Source organism: Exophiala dermatitidis (genome assembly GCF_000230625.1).
Source record: "Exophiala dermatitidis NIH/UT8656 unplaced genomic scaffold supercont1.2, whole genome shotgun sequence".
Lineage (NCBI taxonomy): Eukaryota > Fungi > Ascomycota > Eurotiomycetes > Chaetothyriales > Herpotrichiellaceae > Exophiala > Exophiala dermatitidis.
In genome coordinates, this window is record NW_008751647.1 from 2,367,112 (window position 1) to 2,387,730 (window position 20,619).

At 51.4% G+C, this 20,619-nt stretch overlaps 8 protein-coding genes across 8 annotated transcripts; 3 read left to right on the forward strand and 5 right to left on the reverse strand.

The window, feature by feature from the left end:
* Positions 1–336: 336 nt before the first annotated feature.
* HMPREF1120_02343 (Cdc2-like kinase, arginine/serine-rich) lies at positions 337–2,376 on the forward strand (the record flags this gene model as incomplete). Its single annotated transcript, XM_009156381.1, has 1 exon — positions 337–2,376. The coding sequence occupies one exon, from the start codon at positions 337–339 to the stop codon at positions 2,374–2,376; it is 2,040 nt and encodes a 679-aa protein (XP_009154629.1).
* A 609-nt stretch (positions 2,377–2,985) lies between these two features.
* Positions 2,986–4,047, forward strand: HMPREF1120_02344 (GTP cyclohydrolase I; the record flags this gene model as incomplete). Its single annotated transcript, XM_009156382.1, has 1 exon — positions 2,986–4,047. The coding sequence occupies one exon, from the start codon at positions 2,986–2,988 to the stop codon at positions 4,045–4,047; it is 1,062 nt and encodes a 353-aa protein (XP_009154630.1).
* Positions 4,048–4,870: 823 nt separating this feature from the next.
* On the reverse strand, positions 4,871–7,205 carry HMPREF1120_02345 (NADH pyrophosphatase). The gene is made up of 3 exons (XM_009156383.1): positions 6,663–7,205; positions 6,086–6,529; positions 4,871–6,023 (listed from the first exon to the last, which is right to left on the reverse strand). Exons 1-3 carry the CDS (start codon positions 6,907–6,909, stop codon positions 5,305–5,307), a joined length of 1,410 nt encoding a protein of 469 aa, XP_009154631.1. The 5' UTR covers positions 6,910–7,205; the 3' UTR covers positions 4,871–5,304.
* Positions 7,206–7,369: 164 nt separating this feature from the next.
* On the reverse strand, positions 7,370–10,449 carry HMPREF1120_02346 (uncharacterized protein). Its single transcript, XM_009156384.1, has one exon. It carries the CDS (start codon positions 10,347–10,349, stop codon positions 8,511–8,513), a length of 1,839 nt encoding a protein of 612 aa, XP_009154632.1. The 5' UTR covers positions 10,350–10,449; the 3' UTR covers positions 7,370–8,510.
* Positions 10,450–11,960: 1,511 nt separating this feature from the next.
* On the reverse strand, positions 11,961–15,585 carry HMPREF1120_02347 (periodic tryptophan protein 2). Its single transcript, XM_009156385.1, has 3 exons — positions 15,518–15,585; positions 15,353–15,465; positions 11,961–15,304 (listed from the first exon to the last, which is right to left on the reverse strand). Exons 1-3 carry the CDS (start codon positions 15,533–15,535, stop codon positions 12,763–12,765), a joined length of 2,673 nt encoding a protein of 890 aa, XP_009154633.1. The 5' UTR covers positions 15,536–15,585; the 3' UTR covers positions 11,961–12,762.
* A 351-nt stretch (positions 15,586–15,936) lies between these two features.
* Positions 15,937–17,203, forward strand: HMPREF1120_02348 (peanut-like protein 1 (cell division control like protein 1); the record flags this gene model as incomplete). Its single annotated transcript, XM_009156386.1, has 3 exons — positions 15,937–16,041; positions 16,096–16,258; positions 16,314–17,203. The coding sequence occupies 3 exons, from the start codon at positions 15,937–15,939 to the stop codon at positions 17,201–17,203; spliced, it is 1,158 nt and encodes a 385-aa protein (XP_009154634.1).
* HMPREF1120_02349 (uncharacterized protein) lies at positions 16,730–18,766 on the reverse strand. The gene is made up of 2 exons (XM_009156387.1): positions 18,521–18,766; positions 16,730–18,227 (listed from the first exon to the last, which is right to left on the reverse strand). Exons 1-2 carry the CDS (start codon positions 18,546–18,548, stop codon positions 17,512–17,514), a joined length of 744 nt encoding a protein of 247 aa, XP_009154635.1. The 5' UTR covers positions 18,549–18,766; the 3' UTR covers positions 16,730–17,511.
* A 332-nt stretch (positions 18,767–19,098) lies between these two features.
* Positions 19,099–20,419, reverse strand: HMPREF1120_02350 (uncharacterized protein). The gene has a single exon (XM_009156388.1). It carries the CDS (start codon positions 20,152–20,154, stop codon positions 19,282–19,284), a length of 873 nt encoding a protein of 290 aa, XP_009154636.1. The 5' UTR covers positions 20,155–20,419; the 3' UTR covers positions 19,099–19,281.
* Positions 20,420–20,619: the final 200 nt, after the last annotated feature.

Consider the following 20,619-nt stretch of genomic DNA (forward strand, 5'->3'; position numbering starts at 1 on the left):
TAGAAAAGGTCTCTGCTGATAACGACCGTCCTGATTCGACCACGCCATCTCTGGCAGAAGACCTTGACAATCGCTCCATGGACGGTCACTACCCGCTTCGGGGGAACTATGGAATGCATAGAGGCCAACAGAGATCTTTTGTTGATGCCAGGCAGCCGCAATTCAGGGGCTCGCCACCATACTCATCCACCCCAAATAGCTCCTATCATAGCTCGCCACAAGCAAATTCGCCTTACCACAATCCAAGGGGTGGATGGGGCGGAGCTCCGGGACAACATGGGTAAGGCTCTGTTTACCTATTTTTTTCTTTTTCTTTTCTAACACTGTCACAGTCCAATGCAAAATTCCTCCCCTCCTTACCGGCAGAACAGTTATCCCGGCCCGGCAGGCCTAAACAATCCAAACCCGTATTATCAGAGCCAACAGCAGTACTATGGAGGGAACCAGCCGGGGTATCAACAAGCATCGTATCGTGGAGGCCATGGACCTCAACGTGGCGGACATTACCCCCCGCGAGGACATCCAGATCAGAGATTCGGTGGTCCTCGTGGCCGTGGCAGAGGTGGTCATTTCAACAATCTCCAATGGACAGCTCCAGGCTCGAATCCATCTGGACCCTCAAGCCAGAATTTCCACAGTAACTCCTCACAAGCATCGCCTGCTCCCTCGCATTCCACCTCACATGAGGGTCGTGAAGGCCCACCTGAGGAAGAAAATCCGTTCAGACCATCAAAGGAGCTACAGGTGGAAGATGCAGGAAACCAGAAATCACAAATGGATGACCGGGCTGGGCCGGCCACTTCCAAATTCAGCTTTGCCTTCAAGTCTAAAGTTCCTCCTCAAGCACCGGCAAGGGCTCCTCCTGATTTTTCCACAAGACCTAAAGCACCGTTTCAGCCGCCGGAGACCAGGCCTCCACCCCATCCAAGGAACAAACATCATGAACGTCGAGATGATAGAGGCGGATATCGAGGAAATAGAGGGGCTTCTTACCATGACCGGAGGGCACCTAACGATAGACAACAGATTCCGAACGAGCGCCGGCCGACTCGCTCACGCTCACCTCCTTCAAAGAAAGTCAAGAAGGAAATCAAATCACGGCCCACGTTACCTCCCGAGTTCGCCGAATCCGAATCCATCTATTACAGGAAGCCAGGCAACGAATCGGTTGTTGGTGCGGGTACATATGGAAAAGTGTTCAAGGCCATTCATATCTACACAAAGGACAAGGTTGCCCTGAAGAAGATTCGAATGGAGGGGGAAAGAGACGGATTTCCCATAACCGCCGTCCGTGAGATCAGGCTACTGCAACACCTCCGGCATAAACATGTGGTCGCATTGCAAGAGGTCATGGTGGAAAAGAATGAATGCTTCATGGTTTTCGAGTATCTTTCCCACGACATGACCGGTCTCATCAACCATCCGACGTTCAAACTGACCGCGGCACATAAAAAGGACTTGGCAAAGCAGATGTTCGAGGGGTTGAATTACCTTCACCGACGAGGTGTCCTCCATCGAGATATCAAAGCTGCCAACATTCTCATTTCGAATACCGGACAGCTCAAGTACGCCGATTTTGGATTGGCCCGCTTTTACACCAAGTCCCGCAAGTTGGATTACACCAACCGAGTCATCACCATTTGGTACCGCCCTCCCGAGCTTCTTCTCGGCGAAACCCAGTACGGCCCCGAAGTCGACATCTGGTCAGCCGCCTGTGTGTTTGTGGAAATGTTCACCAAGAAGGCCATATTCCCTGGTGAGGGAGGCGAGCTCAGTCAGATTGAAAAAGTCTACAGTGTCCTCGGTACACCAACACGAGCAGACTGGCCCTCGATCATTGACCTACCTTGGTTTGAGCTTATTCAGCCCGTGGACAGACGGAAAAGAGTGTTTGAAACCATGTTCAAAGATGTCTTCACCCCTGCCGGTCTTGAACTGGTGCAATGGATGTTCAAATACGACCCCAGGAAACGGCCCACGGCGGAAGAAGTTCTGAATCATGCCTACTTTACTCAGGAAGAGCCGCAAGCGGTACAAGCGGTGGAGCTGGCAAACGTCGAAGGCGATTGGCATGAGTTTGAGAGTAAGGCTCATCGCAAGGAGAACGACCGGCGCGAAAAGGAAAGAAAGAAAGAAGAGTACCTCCGTGAAAGAGAGAAGAGAAAGGCTCGAGAGGCTGGGCTGACAGATCCTGGGGATGGAGACAAGAAGGCCAAGTTGGACGATGGGTCTGCTCCCGGGAGAGAGATGGCTCCGCCGTCGAATGTCGACGGTGCTGGTGCCGCTGCCTCTGTCCAACCTCCGGCTGAGGAGCCTAAGCCCGAGGATGAGGATGAGTCTGAGGGCGAAGGTAGCGCTCGGATGAGTATGTCATGAGTTGCATGTCCGCCCAACTCACAATGATTTTGTTGTAGTAGTGTACTATATCCAAGGATAATGTCCACGAGTCTTGTTGTCGCGAGACGACGCTTGTCTTATGAGCCTGACATAGTAAATATTGTGTCTGCCTACCTAGGTACGAATAGATTGGACGTGATTTGAGATCCTTGTACTTGAACTTTACGATGCATATCTCATTGTCTAGTATAGTAGAAGGTGTCTCGAGCATCCGCGGGACGTTTCGGGCTCATCCTGATTGCTGGTACTCTTGTTTGGTCTAATGGAAGGTTAGCCGAACTCCGGCGCGCTGAAAATGGTCCGATTGGTGAACTGCTCGAGTTCGTCATTTTACATGCGACTAGCAATAATTCATTCCCAGGGTCCAGATCTCGCCGAGTCTGAGTCCGAGTCGGAGATCTAAATGAACTGCAGTGCTGAAAAAGTCTACAACTTGAACACCGAACCTCTTCGCGCCGATATCCTCGCGATATACAACGTGTGCCCTTTGCCTCAAGGCCTTGCGCCGCCCAGAGCCTTGAATACAGCCGTAAGGAACGTCATGTCGTTATAACAAACCCCAAGTTAAACCTGTGACATCCGCCCATCATGAGTCAAAGTCCCTCCAAAGTACCTTCTACCGACCCGCGCATCTCTCCTCCCCTCAATCCCAAACCTCGCTCAGCTATACCGCCATATTTATTGAATGGAGGATCCCCACTTCACAACAACGCATCGACCAAGACGCGGGCCCAAGAACGAGAAAACCTAGCCTCTTCAATCAAGAGCACATACGAGCCCAAGAAAGCGATAGATCTCAGTGGAGATTCTTCGAGTCCCCTGCAAAACACATCGTGGGAAGGACTCAGCGGTGGCCCCGATGGATTGGGATCCTCGAGCAGCGGCAACACCGCCGATTCTAAACGAGGACCGGTGCGGCTGCGCGAGCCAGCACGAGACGAAAGAGATGAAGCACCCATGACTCCACCGGCCAGCGTATCTCGACCCGCGAGCCCATATACATTAAACCCACCGATCGACTTTGACGGCCTGAGTTGGCCGTGTATCGGCACACGCGAGCGACGGGAACAGACGCCCGAACAAGCACAGGCGCGACTAGACAAGCTCGCGGGGGCGGTGCGGACCATCTTTGAATGTATCGGTGAAGATCCCGAACGGGAAGGATTGCGCGAGACTCCTGAACGGTACGCCAAAGCGCTGATGTATTTCACCAAAGGATACGAGGAGAATGTTCGGGACATGGTCAATGGAGCCGTGTTTCATGAAGACCATGACGAGTTGGTCATTGTTAAAGATATCGAGGTGTTCAGTCTGTGCGAACATCACATGGTGCCTTTTATTGGCAAGATGCATATCGGATATATTCCCAACCGTCGTGTCTTGGGACTCAGCAAACTCGCTAGATTGGCTGAGATGTTTTCGAGGCGATTACAGGTCCAGGAACGTTTGACGAAGCAGGTCGCTCTGGCTATTGCCGAAGTGCTCAAACCTCAGGGCGTCGCTGTTGTTATGGAGAGTTCTCATCTTTGCATGGTCATGAGAGGCGTCCAGAAGACTGCTAGCAGTACTACTACCAGCTGCATGCTGGGTGCTATGAGGACCAGTGCGAAGACCAGAGAGGAGTTTTTGAGCCTTTTGAATCGGAAGTGATGCGATGGTCGAGTGAGAGTCCTTTTTCTGTCTGCCGGTGCCCTGGAGTTACTGTGGGTGGGCATGGATTGGGGCGCATGTTACTTCAACAAAATCATCAGGAGGCGAAGTCCCTCAACGACGGCTTCGTCAGTCAGTCCGCAGGATAGACAGCACTGCGGAGGAAACAATGGATAAGGTGTTCCTTTACTCAAGCTTTTGCTCTTAAGGACGAATATGGGACACCTAAACGCAGGGCATATTGGGAGCGAAGCTCAAACTACCGTGCATGCTCGCTCGGAAGGCCATTGTCTAAACACATGCCATATCACGAAACGAAAGACGGTAACGTCGAACGGTGGGCCATATTCTTCAAAGCTGAAGGTCATGCAGGCGTTTTCTGGGGCTGGAAGAGACAGGAGATGGTTTTTATAACCCCCTGTTTGGATGAATGTTCTGGGCATGTTCAAATTCTGCTTCGAATCCGTCCGAGTTGATTCCCTGCCCTTTGCATTTGGCACGTTATTGTCGGCATAGTCAGCCAAGTCTCAAGCTCGGAGGCGGCGGCTGTTTTCATCAAACAGCACCCTGAGCGGGAAGGTCTGAATGGTCGCTTGAATCGAGATGACCAGACTTTTTTTCACACAAGAGACGGCGGAAATAGCTGGGTTGTGGTCGAATACAGATACGGGCCTCGGATAAACTTTTCAAATATGTCGCTCAAAGGCACGCACCATTAGAATTTCCATGCATGACAAGTCGAAGGGATGTTGTGAAATGGAGGCCCTCTTACAACCGTGGGAATGTACTGGTGCTCTCTTGGTTCAGTGAACATTTCTCGCCCCTCGTCAAGTTGCGGGATTCCAATATCAACATTTACCGTGGTTGAACAGGAACTATTGACGACTGCTAAAGCCGCCTCGAGTCTTATGGCGTTCTATCATGGCGTGGTCAAATACAATGTGTTTTTCTGCTCATCAATGGTGATACCAGCCATGGGCTTATCTCAAATCAATATTGCATGTCTTGCCCTCCGACAATCTGAACACCCAGTTGGATTTCCTGTGGTAGGTTCCAGTTTGAATCTCCGCTTCTACAAGACGTACGCCAAACCAGGGAGTATCCTGTACCTGTATCTGTATCTCTACCTGTAGTGATTGCAATCAGACTCGCCATCTCTCGGCACACAGTTAGCACCGCTGTAGCCAAGGACAGGGTTTGCCTGCCTCAGCAGATCCCTTGTCCCCAGTGAGACAGCAGCACATCCCAACTTGGTCACTACAACTTATTCTCAGCAGCATTATTCGTCGCCAGGGGCGTAACACCCTCCAAAAACCCGCCGCGCACAACCGCCGTGATCAACTGATTCGCAATTGCCGTTGGGGGCGGCAACCTCAGATTCCCTTCCTTGTAAGTAGGCGGCGCCGGATCTCCCAACCCGCTCGTCCCGTTCTCCAACCCCTCCTGGATCTCCTCGAGGGTGAACCACTTAGCGACCTCGAGTTCGGGGTCATATTCGAGCCTTATAACCTCATCCTCAGGACTAGCCACCTGGGCAATAGCACCAATCATCAGATTAGCAGGGTACGGCCACGGCTGCGTCGAATGAATCATCACGCGGGACAAAACCACCCCGCTTTCCTCCCATACTTCCCGCCTGACTGCATCCTCGACGCTCTCTGCGGGCTCAATAAAGCCCGCTAGCGTCGAGTACCAGTTTGGAGGCCAGCGTCTCTGCCTGCCCAGCAACAGTCTCTTGCTGTCGTGACTGAGTACCGCCACGATCACCGTCGGATCGGTCCGGGGAAAACTGAGGTTTGAGATGGTTGTGCGCGTCGAGCAAGGTTCTCGTTCGGAGGGGGTTTCTGCCCGATCCCTGGGTGGACAGACTCGTTTGCCGCCCGCGTGCACGGAGAGGGTCTTGTGTCCGCAGGTCCCGCAGTATGTGTTGCGGTAGTTCCAGTCGAGGTAGTGCCGGCCTTGGGCGTATTCGGCGGCTAAAACAGAAATGAGCTGCGCTGCGCACAAGGGAAACACATTTTTTGTAGTGTTAACGTACCAACATCAGCAGGGAAACTCATGGCCCTCATCCCCTCGCTGAACTTGAGACCAGCAGCCAAAAGCTTTTCCGCTAGTTCATTGGCTTCCTTTTCATATGTTTTCTTTGGTGTGATGTCGACGGCAAAGTGCGGCGCGCCCGTGAAATTCTTGTAGGAAAATGCGTTGTCTCCTGTAATCTTTTCGTCTACACCCAGAAACACCACTGTCGGAATATCTATCGACGAGTCGAACTCGGCGACCTGCTCGGCTTCGGGTTTGGAAAATGGATTCTGGGGGATCAGGCTGGCAATCTCGTCGTGCGAAGCGTAGTAGATCTCGGTGGGGGATTTGATCAGTGGTGACAGCGTCTTGAATAAGATGAACTTGGTCGATGAGTGCGCGAATGCCCCGGCGAGAAAGTTGTAGTCTTCACGTAGGAAAGACAGTCTATTCAACGGCGAGCCTGGGAACAGAAACAAAACAATTAGTAACGGGAAACATGATTCGTGAGAACAATCAGTCGTCGGCGCCGGTCCTTGTGTACTGTCGCACCCAGCCTTTAGGATACAAGATGTCGTTCTGTTCTGCTCACTCACCTCCAAAGTAATTGGTCACTTCTCTGCCGAATTTGCGTGCGAGAGCCGAGTCGCGATCCAGATGCGCTGGCTGCGGCAGATCCGGGTGTGCTGGTGCCATGGCGGTCGATGTGGACGGCGGTGAACTTTTGGCAGGGTCAAAGATGGAAGGATGGACGACTCCAGGTGGGATTCTAGAATGCACGAATCTATGCAGATGTAAACAAGAAAACAGTAGGCGACGGCGACAGACACCAAACCCGAACATGCACGATTTGGATTTGAACAGGGTAAGGAGGGAATGTGTAACTAGAAGTTGATTGATTTGGGGGAGAGGGCCGTGGGGTGGAGAGGAGACGATAGATGATGATGACAACTATTATCTCCGATTATGCATTACGAACGATGGCGATATCAAGATCCCCCACTGGCAATTTATGCTCTTCTTTCGGCCCCGGAGATACATCCCGGCAGCTGAGCGGTGGACGAAAAAATAGTTGTGATTGTGCGATGCTGACAATTTGCTGCCTCGGGCTTCGGCACTGCATTGGATTTCGCGTAAACCAACAGGCGGCGTTGTTCCGGCGCGTGGAGGGGGGAGTACTGATAAAGAACACTCCCCGCACACGTGATGAAGCTAATTCACGTGACAGCCTGAGATCCTGCCAATAACAACGTCTGCGCTGGAAAGCTTATATCGGGGTATATTCGGAGCGGAAAGCTTGGCACAGCTTATTGATGGTCCTTTTATCGTTCGCTGAGGAATGGTCCTATCTGAATATGGCACTATGTGGTAAAGGTGGGACTCTGCACAAATTGAGACGAAAGGCAGGACTTCTAGCATTGGCCTGAAACAACTTTTGATTGTACAACAATCTGTCTATGTCTATGCTGTCCAAGCCAGTCATGGCCCCGCAATATGCGACTTGAGGAATCTGGTCTGGGTCTGGAAATTGACTACTTCGGTAGATTTTGAAAAGCGCGGCAAGGAAGAGACAGCAGCTTGGTTTTCGTGAGTGAAGAAGAGGGTTAACTTTTTATCCTGACTCCAGTTTATCTGGTATACTTTGTTACGGTTGGGTGTTGGGCGTCGCGATTTGGGTGACCATGGCCAGATTTTTGCTGTTTGATGTTAGGTTGCTCGGCTGACTGACTGGGCAGCATTGTCCCCATAAACTGCAATGAGAGGTTCGGCAGTCGGCCGTGCTTGTGGCCCATGAGGATCTTTTTATCCTTTCCTTCAAGTGCCTTACAAGTGAGAGCGATGCCCATGCACAGTTCTGTCCGGAAACATCAAGCTTCTTTGTTCAGATGAGCTGGTATAAACCTGGGCCCGGAAAGAGCCAGAGTGATTGCTGACGCGGTGGGTGGTGGCAGGATCGATATAGATTTTTTATATCGATTCGAGGCCTTGTAGAAGTGTCAACTGATAGCTGGCCGAGCTTGGTTGGGTGACTGTGTATCCTCGACCAAGGGCTACAGTGAGAGAGTCCACAGGCAGCTGGCACGATAGGAGAACAGCAATCATCAGACTGACGACTCTGTCTCTTTTACCTTCCCTTGCGCGGGAGCTCAGTTGACACTGATACTGACATGTCAACGCGAATGCCATAGAGGAGGTAGGCCTCTGATGGCTTTGAATTTGTGCTATAGCCTCTCCGAGTTGGCTTTGTCGTGCAGGACTCGTTGCGGACGAGATCCATCTCTGCTAAGCCGCCGATCAGATAATTGCTTGGTGGGCCTAAGCTTCAGTAGCACAGGGGTGATGATGAGGGGTGTTGAAGACACCGAGCAGCACGCGTACTTTGATGTGCCGCAGATGTGCCCAGTTGGAGGGATGTTTGGAAGTGATGCTAGGCTGTCAACTGTTCAATCCTGCTTCTTGATACCGACCACAACAAAATTCCTCGGACTGTGCTTGTAATCAAACACAATATCAACCCAACAGTTCTGCACACAGGGTTGTTCGCGCAAGTAAAGCCAGCGGTCGGTGACGATGATGCTTTCGACCACTCCGGCGCTAAAGGCCATCAAGCTCCAAATGACGGCCATGTTTTTCCTGGCATAGTCCCATTTGGCTTCGTATGCCTCTATCATGTCGTCGGTCAGGTCTTTTGTGAGCTCTGCAATCATCGGTCCGTCCACGGGGTCGTTGCGCAGTTTGGCCAAAGCGCCCCTGCAATAAGCCTTGAAGTTGGCGAAACACGCTTTCCGAAGCGAGCCTACTATCAAAGGCGTGCCATTGTGGTCCTTGCCGGTGACGCTGCCGCCCGCCAAGCTGCCTGGATCGGGACACTGCTTGACAACCCCCAAGTCTAGCAGTATCCGCTGGAGTAAAGAGCGGTAGAAATGCCGTCGGAAGAAAGCCTCGCTGTCTTCGGGACCCCAGTTGTAAGGGGCTTGCACGGCCATCATGCGGGCGGTGATGTTGAGTCTCATGCCCTTGCCTGTCTCGTGCTCGAAATCTTCCAGCGTCTTAGACATGGGGAACCCATGTGGATCGTATGCGCTGCCAGTGGCTTCGAGACGTGGGTGGTTAGGGCGCAGCTGCGGCAGCTTGTAGGTCGCGGGTCCCAGTCGTTCGGTGAGCAGATTGTAGCAGCATCCGATCATGGCTACTGCGCAGACCGAGGGGTTGAGGACCAGTGATCGGAGTCCGTGGTGCGAAAGATTTCCACAAGAGTGAATCGACACAACCATGACTTTTGGTCGGGCTTGGCCTTGGCCCCTTGCGGATTGATCAGCTTCGGGATGTGAGGTCAAAATGCTGTCCTGCTCTCGGCCGCTATCTTTTGGTTCAACAGGATAAAGAATGTCTTCAAGCCGACCGTCTTGAATGTCATGCTCGATATATGTCATTGAGCCCTTTTTTATGTCCTCTCCTTTCTCCGGGGCCTCCATATCCGCTAGGACGACATCCGGGACTGGGATGGATACAGACTGTTCGGCTTCGCTTTCTTCCGGTGGTGGAGTGGGAATGCCATTTCCCAAAGCCAGTTGGCGCTTCCATTCCTTCTTGTTGCGAATGATCTTTTGTTTTTTGGCCAGTTTGGCATGGACATCCATTTCCCTGGCCCCGGCAATGTTGTGATGTTTTCTTTCGATCGCAATGACGTGCTTGTTGTATGGCGGAGAGGCCAGTGTTCGGCCGAGGTAATTTTGTCCAGAGCCAAAATCAACGATCGAGATAGGCTGCTGAAATTGCTCTGACAAGTCGCCCGACAGCTTGTCGACGTATGCGGCAAAATTGGTCACCTCATGAACCTTTTTCACCTTCATCCCGACCGAGACATGAATGGGTATATCAGACACTTGCTCGGAAACCGGAGTAAATTCTCGTTGCAGACAATGTTTGCGCACAGTTCGAATATAATCCAGCAAGGTGTCCGGAGGGCTGATAGCCGGAATTGTGTCTTCCCCATTGCTTACCGGGTTAGTGGAAAGATCTCGGCGAAGCAATAAATCAAGGACCTCATCCACCGTCACTTTGTCGAACCAATCCCTCCAGTCTTGGGGCAGCACGGTTGTATAGATGTCCGGTTCCCGGGTAAGAAAGTCTAGAATGTGTACGCCTCCACAGAGATTCCGGAATATGTCTGAACTGGTGGCGAAGGTTAATAGGGATTGCACGTATTCATCCTCCGATGTCCACTCTGGGCCGAGTGGAAGCGCGTGGCCCGAGGGCGGCCTTGGTGGTGCGAAAGACATCACAGACAAGCGCCAGGAGCGGCATTAGAGTCGTTCATGTACATTAGCCGTGGTCACCATCATTTCTGGGACATGGCTGGCTGGTATATTTATTGTATACTAGTATCCTGTAATACCAAAAATGCACACTGACAGTTTAAGGTTGGGTTGCAAACTTGAACAAAACGCCAAGACGTAGCCTCGCGGTCCTTTAGTGGCTCCATAAGGCTCGGCCCCTTTTCGTTTTCCTTTTCCACTGCAGGTGCCAGATCGCCAGTGAATTACATCACCGCGACTCAGTGCATAGGTGCACCACTACTACAGCAAGGAAATACTAAGAGCAATCATTTGAAAGCCATGGAGCAGGCAAGTGGGAATACACAGGCGCATTTGCATTGTTTGTGGCAGCCTTTCCCAACACCGAGCAAGTCCTGAGACCTCCCTGGTGTGGTGGGTGATGTGCTCTGCTCTAAATACATCACGTCTGTTGGGGCCTGTGGCAGAGTCTACAGGACGAAGCTCTGCAGCCTGAACCAGAGACTCGGTTCAGGCATTGTCATGCCAGCCACTGCAGCCATTCATTCCATCACTCGCCAATTGCCTGCCAGAAAGCATCTTGCCTGAGTCCTCCCAGCATCATCATCAAGCAGTCCATCCTACCATGGCCCTAGGCAGGTATGGCCCGTTTCTGTGCACAATACGTGTTTGTTTCATCGGTTCTGCTGGGTTGCTTTAAACCTTTTATTGCATGTCCCCAAACAAAGGGGAAGAGGGCTGCGGACCACCGTGCTCGTTAGCAACTTAGCAGCGAAGGCTTCTAAGGGTTCGAGTCTTACCAAGTCTCATGAGACGTTGGCAATGGTACCGGCTCTGGAGGTTGAGTGTTGGCTCTGAAGCTAATCAATGTCTGGGCTCTCGATTGGCGCAGTATCCTTCATGTATTCTGATACTGAGAGCAGAGTCTCCTCGACCGCACCATTGACAATACGAAATCGGTTCGCGACCCCAGTTCTGGGCTTTTGGAGGTGGTGCCTTTTCTCCCGGAAACGAGTAGGCGAAGGTGGTGGTCTTGGGGGTTCCGGGCATCTCTGGGGCTGATTTGGCTTTGCCCATGATTGATTCGAATCGATTCTGATTGTCCACGTTTCAGCTTTGGTTCGATAAGCTGGTATTCTCTGGAAAATTGGCGCTGGTGAGTTGCTAACGGCTGGGGCTCAGCTAGTGAGTAAGCTTGTGCTGTGGTTGTAAGTTTGTGCTGCTGAGTGCGTGTGCGCTGCGCTGGTGTGCGTGGGAGGGAAAAGATTCTTATGCAACGCTGCTAAGAGCGTTTTTATACTCCTTGATGGTGCTGAGGTGAATGAATGTCCTATTTGGGCGCACGCAGGGCATGTTTGTGTGATTAGAGACTGTGGCCGTGACTTAGCTTCGCGTTGTGGCTATAGTGAGACGGAGAAACAAAGAGAGCGCGTGGTGTTCTTTTGACATATGTGACTGATCGCCTGTGCAAGGGTAATAAAGTACAGAGAGAAAGCCTAAGTAAGGGTGGTATAAATTGTGGCGAATAATGTTTTTAATGGATTTCTGGGTAACAAGTACAGTGACAGTTAACAATGATTCTGTCTATAGGGGTATGTGACTATATCACTGCTTTGTTGTGACCGCCAGATTTGCGGATATTGCGGAAAGGGCTCGCTTGATTTAATAGGGGTGGCATTATAGTTCTCTGGAGTGAATACAATGAGATGGTGGTTTCCAAAGGCTGGGTGACTTGAAGTATGTAGCAGTGCCACTGCCTGTGACAATACATGGATGGTGGCTAGCTATATCTCTTTGAAGGTGTAGAGTGGTAACAGTCAAATCAGTTTTGCTCGGACGGCTGGCCATCCTTGACTCTTCTGTCTGATGACAACCCAATCTACCAAGGTAACAGCAGTCCATAATTCCTTAACTGGCCTTTGAGTAAAAGATCCCCTTGATCCATGACGGCTAACGTGTAATCTCCACAGCTCATGCAGGGCACGGGGCGGAATTTAGATTCCAGAGGGCTCCGACTTTCGAGAGATCGACCGAGAACGTAACGCACGATGTGAGTACAGTCCAACATCAAGGGAGAAGTGATATTCGCCTCCGGAACCTATCCCGTTTGCGGCAGCCCCGTATCATGGTAGGATAGCCCCAAAGTGTCCGCTTCCAGTAATCCCCTTAGCGGAAGTGTATAACAGAACATCAGGAGCTAAGCACTGACGACGACATCTTTCTTATACCACCGGGGGTCGTGAGACCAATAATGGTGTCAACCAGGAAGTTCAAGGCTCCTCCTTGTCATCATATCTTCCTTCATACTCTCGTCCTTTGCTTCTGTGACCGCAGGGAGTTGAAATTCCGCCCTTGAATGAAAATCGAGAGGTATAGGATCAAAAGGTGAGTCCAACACTCAACCAAGTCCTATCCAATCGCCCTGATCATCCTCATCACCCATGACCGCATCATGATCATTAGGGTCTTGACTATCAGTCGATATGATAGCCAGCGCCTTGGATTTGGCTGGAGGGTGTTGGCACAAAAACTCGATTTCTAGCGAATTTCGTTCTCCGAGCGACCGCACCGACTTTCCAATTCCCTCCACGCCTCTGAGTACTGCACGGAGCTCGCTCGCAAACTCCCCAGACCTTTCCTTGATATAGCGCCCGTGGACACTGAGAACTTCGCTGACCCAGCGCAGAGCGAATTCCAGATGCGGGCTGTGTTCCATCTGATGCCCGAGGAGCATCAACAGGCGCCCGAGGTACACCTTCGGCAACTCTCGTACAAGAAGAGGCACTGACGTGTATGGAATAGACTCGTAGACCTGTCTCAGCAACGGCTTGTCGTTCAACCTGAAAGCCATAATTAAGGCTTTGAGGTATTCTGGCTCCTTCTGTTTGAGAATTGCGCGGATGTTTTGTGGTGTAACATCTAGGTCAAGATCGAAAGGATCAAATTCATCCATGCCGGAGTTGTCTAGGCTGTAGATCAACAAGCCTTCTGTACTGGATGCGCAAAAGCTTCGTCCAGTAGGTGCGAATTCGACACTGGTCACCCTGACTTCGGGTCGAATTGTCCTGGCTGTGGCGTCACGGCCTCGCTTGGCTCCAGGCAAGCTACGGTCTATTCGATCTTCGAGGTCACTGTTTTCTCCTTCCGTGTCTATCATATCTCGCGGAAGTCCGTTGGACATAATTGCATCGGAGTTAAGAAATTCCTGAGTGCCGTCCAAGCTGAGGTTGATCGAAACTGTGAACTTTTTGATTAATGTCAATGTGCTGACAGAATACAAGCAGATATATTTGCTGTTTCCTGCTGCCAACAAGCAGCTCCCATCAGCAGAATAGGTAATGGTGTTGAAGGATTTTGTTCCAGGAGCCGATGCGGCAGTCCGCCTGGAGGTGAGAGTACGGCCACCGCTTACGTCTCTCCGGCCGTCAAGAACAGAATCCTGAATCGAGGTGTTCAGGTTCCAGAAGGTCAATTGGCCATCAAGCGTTGAAGCAGCTACTTGTGCAGAATCAGGGCGGATTGCGATGCTTAGCAGATCGGAAGTAAGCTGCAGAGTTTCGGACGTTTGCGACCGGTCGAATACAGACCACACTCGGATAGTATGGTCCCAGGAGCCTGAAACAAGATATCTCCCATCCGGTGTAAAAGCCAATGTGGATATTGGGCCTTCGTGGCCCGAAAGCTGGTCAAGAAGGGCGCCGGTTTGCACTGACCATAGATGGATATCGAAAGAATCATGTGATCCTGCACATACCACCTCTGCGGAAGGGTCAACTGCCAGACAAGAAAATGACAGTCGTGTCGGAGCTGTGAAGGTCCGGAAATTCCGATATCTTAACATGTCCCAGGCACGTACTGACCCGTCCAAAGACGAAGTGAAAAGCACATTTCCTCTTTTCGAATATGCAGACGCTGTAACCGCCGAACTGTGCTCTGTAAATGTTGCAATATGGAAGCCGGAGGACACATCCCATATCTTGATCAGTCCATCGTCGGCTCCGGTGATGATGCGTGTGGAATCCGGAGAGTACGTCAAGGTCGTGAGAGCATCAAGGTGTGAAGACTGCTTGAGGATATTCGATTCCGACGCATGCTCCCATACCAAAAGTTGGCCGGTCTTTGCTGAGCCAAATGCTAACCACTCTCCGGTTTTATTCATGGCCACTGCGGAGATCGGAGAATTGGCCATGGAGAGGCTGTGGATATTGGAAAACGATGGCAGCTCATATAGGGAGAAAAGGCCATTATCGAAGCAGACAGTCAACAAGCCTGTTGGAGGATGGAAGCAGGCGCATTTCAACTTCGCATTTTGCATGAAGAAATCCTTCTGCACAATTCTCCATCGCTCGTCGGCAGCTTCGGCTGGATCTTCATCCTCCACATAATGCGGGCTTGGGACGAATTCCCAGCGGAAGAGTGCGCCATCCTCGCTGACTGTGAAGACAGACTCTTGATCCGCAGAAAACCAGACGCCCCTCACTTGTTGTCTGTGTCCTGCCAATACTGTTGGCTCAAACCCTTCTTCAGGATCCAAACTCCATATCCGTGCCGTCAAATCTTTAGAAGCACTCAGGAAAAATCGGGAGTCTCCAGACCAGCTGAGATGTCTCACTTCGTCAAAGTGGCCGCCATATTCCCGATGCAGGATGAATGGAGCGAATTCGAGCTCGCCATTGGCATCACTGCTAGGCGTGGAAGGTGTCCGCCATGCCTGAATTTTCCGGCCGAGTCCAACGACAAAATATCGACCATTCGGTGAGAAAGACAATGATGTGACTGGAGCCTTGAATGTGAAGTGGTAAATGGCTATCCTTCTAGGAAACACCGATAGAATCGCTCGACCGTCTTCGTCGATTGTGAGGAGAAGGTTGCCATCGGGAGTAAGGTTGAGGTGTACTATGTTCTTCCGATGTGAGAAGGGGAGGGTATAGCTGGTGTTTCTAGAAACCATTAGTCGAGAACGAAAGAATCGACCTGGGTCGTCTTACTTTGTTAGATTGAACACAGAGACTCGGTTCCCTACAGGCGACAGTAGAGAATTCCCATCGGGCGTGAAGACCAGATTGCCCCGGCCATAGACGGTGCCTAGGAGGTTTGAGAACTGTAACGACAATTAGAGGGTATGTGGCGCATTTGCAGGACTGACTACACACCTTGAATTCTGTCTTCATCGTCGCATCATGTCACAGCGCAGCACTGGCACCTTTTGCGACACTGGCAGATCAAATGCAACTTTCGATCAAATGCGGCATCAAAAAAAGTTGTCGGAGAAAAGATGATTTGCTCCGGCACTAGCCCGGATTGGGACTGGGCCGATCCGGGGATTCTACTAGCAAGCTGGCGTTTCAGGGGCCGGAATTTTGTACGGAAGCCACGAACCAACAAACGATCCCGGACCAACTGCACACTGCACCTTTGACCCCTAAACTCAACTCACTGACTGACCTCCGCCTTCATCCCGGCCTCTTCAGCACTGTCATTCACTTCTCCTGTGACGATTGTCTGGTCGCGTGTACTGGCGACGTTTGCCTTCCCATCCTGTTGACAGAACCATCCATCGCCGCGATCAAAGATGGCGCCTGCTCCCGTGGAGTCCGCTTCGCCCATTGGCATTGCCAATCTGCCCAACCAGCGGCACAAGATTGTTGCAAAGAGAGGCGCAGCCTTCACTATCATGGTGAGTCTCGTTTGCAGGCGATGCGCTGATGTTGTTACTGACTCTACCGGGTAGGTCGCTGGCGAATCCGGCTTAGGGAAGACCACCTTCATCAACACCCTTTTCTCCACCACCATCAAAAACTATCAGGACCACAAGAGACGACACGCAAAGCAGGTTGACAAGACTGTTGAGATCGAGATCACAAAGGCTGAGCTGGAAGAGAAGTTTTTCAAAGGTACGGCTGCCGGGTTGTGACGATAAACCCCGATACCTGCTGATCACGAACACAGTGCGCTTGACCGTCATCGACACACCTGGCTTCGGTGACTATGTGAACAATCGCGACTCTTGGATGCCCATCATTGAGTTTCTCGATGACCAGCACGAATCATACATGTTGCAAGAGCAACAGCCTAGGCGACAGGACAAGATTGACCTTCGAGTTCATGCCTGCCTTTACTTTATCCGTCCTACTGGCCACACCCTGAAACCACTAGACATCGAGGTCATGAAGCGCCTCTGCACTCGCGTCAACCTTATCCCAGTCGTCGCTAAGGCCGATACTCTAACTCCTGCCGACCTTGCCCGCTTCAAGCACCGCATTCGAAATGTCATTGAAGCACAAGGCATCAAGATCTACCAACCTCCCATCGAAGACGATGATGAAGCTGCGGTTCAGCACGCGCGCGCATTGATCGCCGCCATGCCATTCTCTGTTATTGGTAGTGAAAAGGATGTGAAGACCCCGGATGGTCGTGTGGCCAAGGGTCGACAGTACATCTGGGGTGTTGCGGAGGTTGAGAACGAGGAACATTGTGATTTCAAGAAGCTGCGCTCCATTCTCATCCGAACGCACATGCTCGATCTCATCCACACTACCGAGGAGAACCATTACGAAGCATACCGCGCCCAACAGATGGAGACGAGGAAATTCGGCGAAGCGAGACCCCGCAAATTGGACAACCCGAAGTTCAAAGAGGAAGAAGAAGCCCTCCGAAAGCGATTCACAGAACAGGTCAAGGTGGAAGAGCAACGTTTCAGAGCCTGGGAACAAAAGCTGATCGCAGAGCGAGATCGTCTGAACAAGGATCTGGAAGCCACCCATGCCGCCATCAAGCAGTTGGAACAGGAGCTTGAGCAGATGCAAGGCAGTGCAGTCCGAAGCCACGGTCGTCGTTAAGACTCTTGCATAGATGTCAAGTGGCACCCGGTATGAATGGATGTAAGGGGGGAGAATTCTGGAAATTCTTCTCCAAAGTCTTGAGGGTGCAGAACTGAGCAAGCGAATGACTTTTGTCAGGTGTACAGGAGTGCGCAGGAGCTGAGCTGCTTGAAGTTAGCATGGCGACAAAATACCTCCCTAATGTTAGTTCCCTTTTCCTTTGTGAAGTTGCTGAACATGATCTTGCGAGTGTCCTCAATTCTAGACAGTAAAGTTTCTCACCGCGCCGCACACTGCTTTCTTCCAATTTCGTGTGCTAGTACGATCTAAACGGCGGCATTTTTCAATTGCTGGGTAATATGGCCATTTAGTCCCCTTCCACCCATGGGATCACGATTGATTTTTTGTTGGCTGCGCTTTTCCTCCTCCTCGGCCACGGCGCGATCAACATCTGCAAACCCTTCATCTACTTGGGTGCTGCTTTGGTCCACCAAGCCCATCCAAGCCCTCATTTTCTCTCGCTTGAACTCTTCAAAATCCCATTCCTCGGGTTCCAAGGTCTCCATGCCTTCTTGCCAGACATAGGTTTCAGCCTCGACCTCTTCTACGATTTCTGGAGAAGAAGAAGCGGCGGCGGCGGCGGCAGTGGTGGTGGTGGTGGTGGTGGTGGTGGTGGCGGCCGCTTGGTCCAATTCCACATCCTTGAGGACCTGCACCTTCACCTTTTGCCGGCTGTACTGGTCGCCCTCGAAGATGTCCAGACGGTACAAGTCGCCTTCAGTCAATCCTGAAACGACGGTGCCACGGACGCACCAAGACGATGATGATGATGGTGGTGGTGGTGATGTTGGTGATGTAGAGGAGTTGTTTGTTTCTTCGCTGTCACGAGGAATAATGGCAGGGTAATCTGCATGACGGACGCGGTGGCGGCGGTAGCCTTGCAATAGGGCCGGACGGACGGTGAGCATGGATTTCTGCCATGGTTCCGGGTCGTGCGTGCCGTGGATCACGCGGTGGAGGACGCCGGGGGCCATTAGGGTTCCTATTTGGTTTGAAAATAGATGTTATGAATGGGGGTCTGGTGAGTACCAAAGGTATCGTAGGACAAGGTAGGTCGTGATGAATGGTCTCTCTCTTCTTGTCTTTCTGGGGATAGCATGGTATTGTATATAACTGTGGTGTGATGTAGGGGATAAGGTAGGAATTCAATGGGAAAGCATGAGCATGAATTGGGACTTTTTAATGCAAGGAATGCAAAGCGGTGTACCGGAACGAATGGTATATACCTGTGATGGTATATGTGACAGATATCTTGATAACTAGGACATGACATACCATAGAAGAAGGCCGTGTGGTCGCCCATGTTCAAATTGAACCCTATCTCTTCCAGCCTTGCAGTGGTCGGCTATACTGTGATAAAGTCTATGGAGAGGGTGGATTTGGATCGAAGGGTTGTTTGTTTGTTGTACAAGGATAAAAGAGGCAAAAGAACAGACAAGGATTGAAACTGAATGAGAACTCGAATCTATTTGCTCGATCGAGTCTTCGGAACCGTAAACTATTGGCCTCGTGAAGCCGTCCGATATCCATCCGCATCAGGAAAGCTACCGCGAGATGGGTCCCATGCTATCGATTGGACGAGGGGATTGGATATAGGCTGGGAAGAGAAGGTGCGCCGAGATCAACTGGTCGACGGCCACTGGCACTGCACTCTGATACCGGTCTTATCTTATCAGCGGCATGGATGACCTCATTATCGACGTCCTTGTGCTGCCTGCAGTACAATGTACCTTATGTTCTCTGCATGTTCCACGGGCAGCTTACCAGCTTTCGATATTAGCCTCTTGATGGTAGACGAAATGTCAGAGGAGATGGCAGACATAACAGAAAATAGAAGACATAGACTCGAAAGACACAATTAAAAACATGAATTTCCTATCGCTAGCTAACAGCCTGTCTCCCAAGCGAAACCCAGTCTCACGTCATAATAATACTCCATCCCGCTGTGCTATCAAGAGTCCTGCATCATCCATCGTTTCATGAAGTCGCACGGAAGAATTTTCGCAATCTTGCCGTTCGAGGTTGCTTCGCTTTCATTAGAACATGAGACCGCCGAGCATCATGCCGCCCAACAAGCCTCCCATGATTGGCAATCCAATACCACCGCCGCTGTAAGGACCATAGGGACGGTTATAAGGATAGCCAGGCCGAATGACTCTGACGTTGGGATTGGCGTAATATGGACCTTGCGCATAAGGATTGATTCCGTAGCCTCCCGTACCGTAACCGGCGTATCCATATCCTACGCCGCCAGGTGGCTCAATGTAGATGGCTTTGCCGTCTCTGTCTCTGGCGAAGAATTGAGGTTGGCCTGTCATCTCGGCCTTCTGCATGGCTTGCCGAAGCTTCATGTGCGCCTCATAGTACTGTCGCTCTTCTTCTTCTCTGCGTGCACGCTCGCGGACGCGCTCTTCGTGAGTGGTGCCCGTCACTTTATCCTTGAGTTTCTCGCCGAATGTCTTTTCGCGCTCGGCTTTCTGTTGGGGCTTCGAGGCCGACGGTCGTGGTGGAAGCGTCGATTTGCCCGCGTGACTCTCGTCCTCGGAGTGGTCTGCAGAATGCGGGAATTGCTTGCGCAATCGGTCTTCTTCTTCTTGTAGTCGCTCTCGCTCCTCGGTGCTCAGCTTCTGCACGACTTCCGGAATGTCAAGCGGGTGTTCCCAATATGATTTGGGTGGGTTTTCCTTGGTATTCACGAAGAACTGGTGGTTTTCTTTCGGATCGTAGGAGCGCACCCAGCCGTCGGGCAGAGGTCGTTGTAGGTCTTCCATCGAACGGCGGTGCAAGGCGGGTATGCCATTCTTTTCTTGAGGTACTTCAAGGCGCGATGATGCGTGAGGTGCGCTGGATGTGGTCGAGGAACCGGTCGCAGCCGCGTAAGATGGCGGGGGTTCTGAAGGTGTTGACATGGTTGGTTGGTTTCCAACTGTTGTCTGTGGTTCTGTTGAGGTAGGAGAAATGTAGGATGGAGAAGTGCAAGGTCGGTAGACGTACTACTAGGAGTACAAACGGGAAGAAGAGACACTTTGTATCCGCGTCGCTTCGCCTACGGAAACAAAAAGAGAGATAGAGAAGCAGAACAGGGGAGAGTAATACTGGCGAGTGAGGCGAGGTTCATCGCAGGACAAGTGACGCAGTTGACCATCGACCGTGTTTGGCAGTGCAGCCTTGGACGCAGTTACGACTGTAAGTCAGCCACACTCGTCCACACTCGTCAACCTATCAACGATCTGTACTTGTAGACTCAGCCACACCTTCCCAGCCAATGCTGTCAATTGAGATCAGTGAGTGGCGAGCTCACGTGTCCCTTCTACGCCACACCTTGAACCCAACTTCAACCTCATGCTTCAGCATTAATAAACAACAAGTGAACT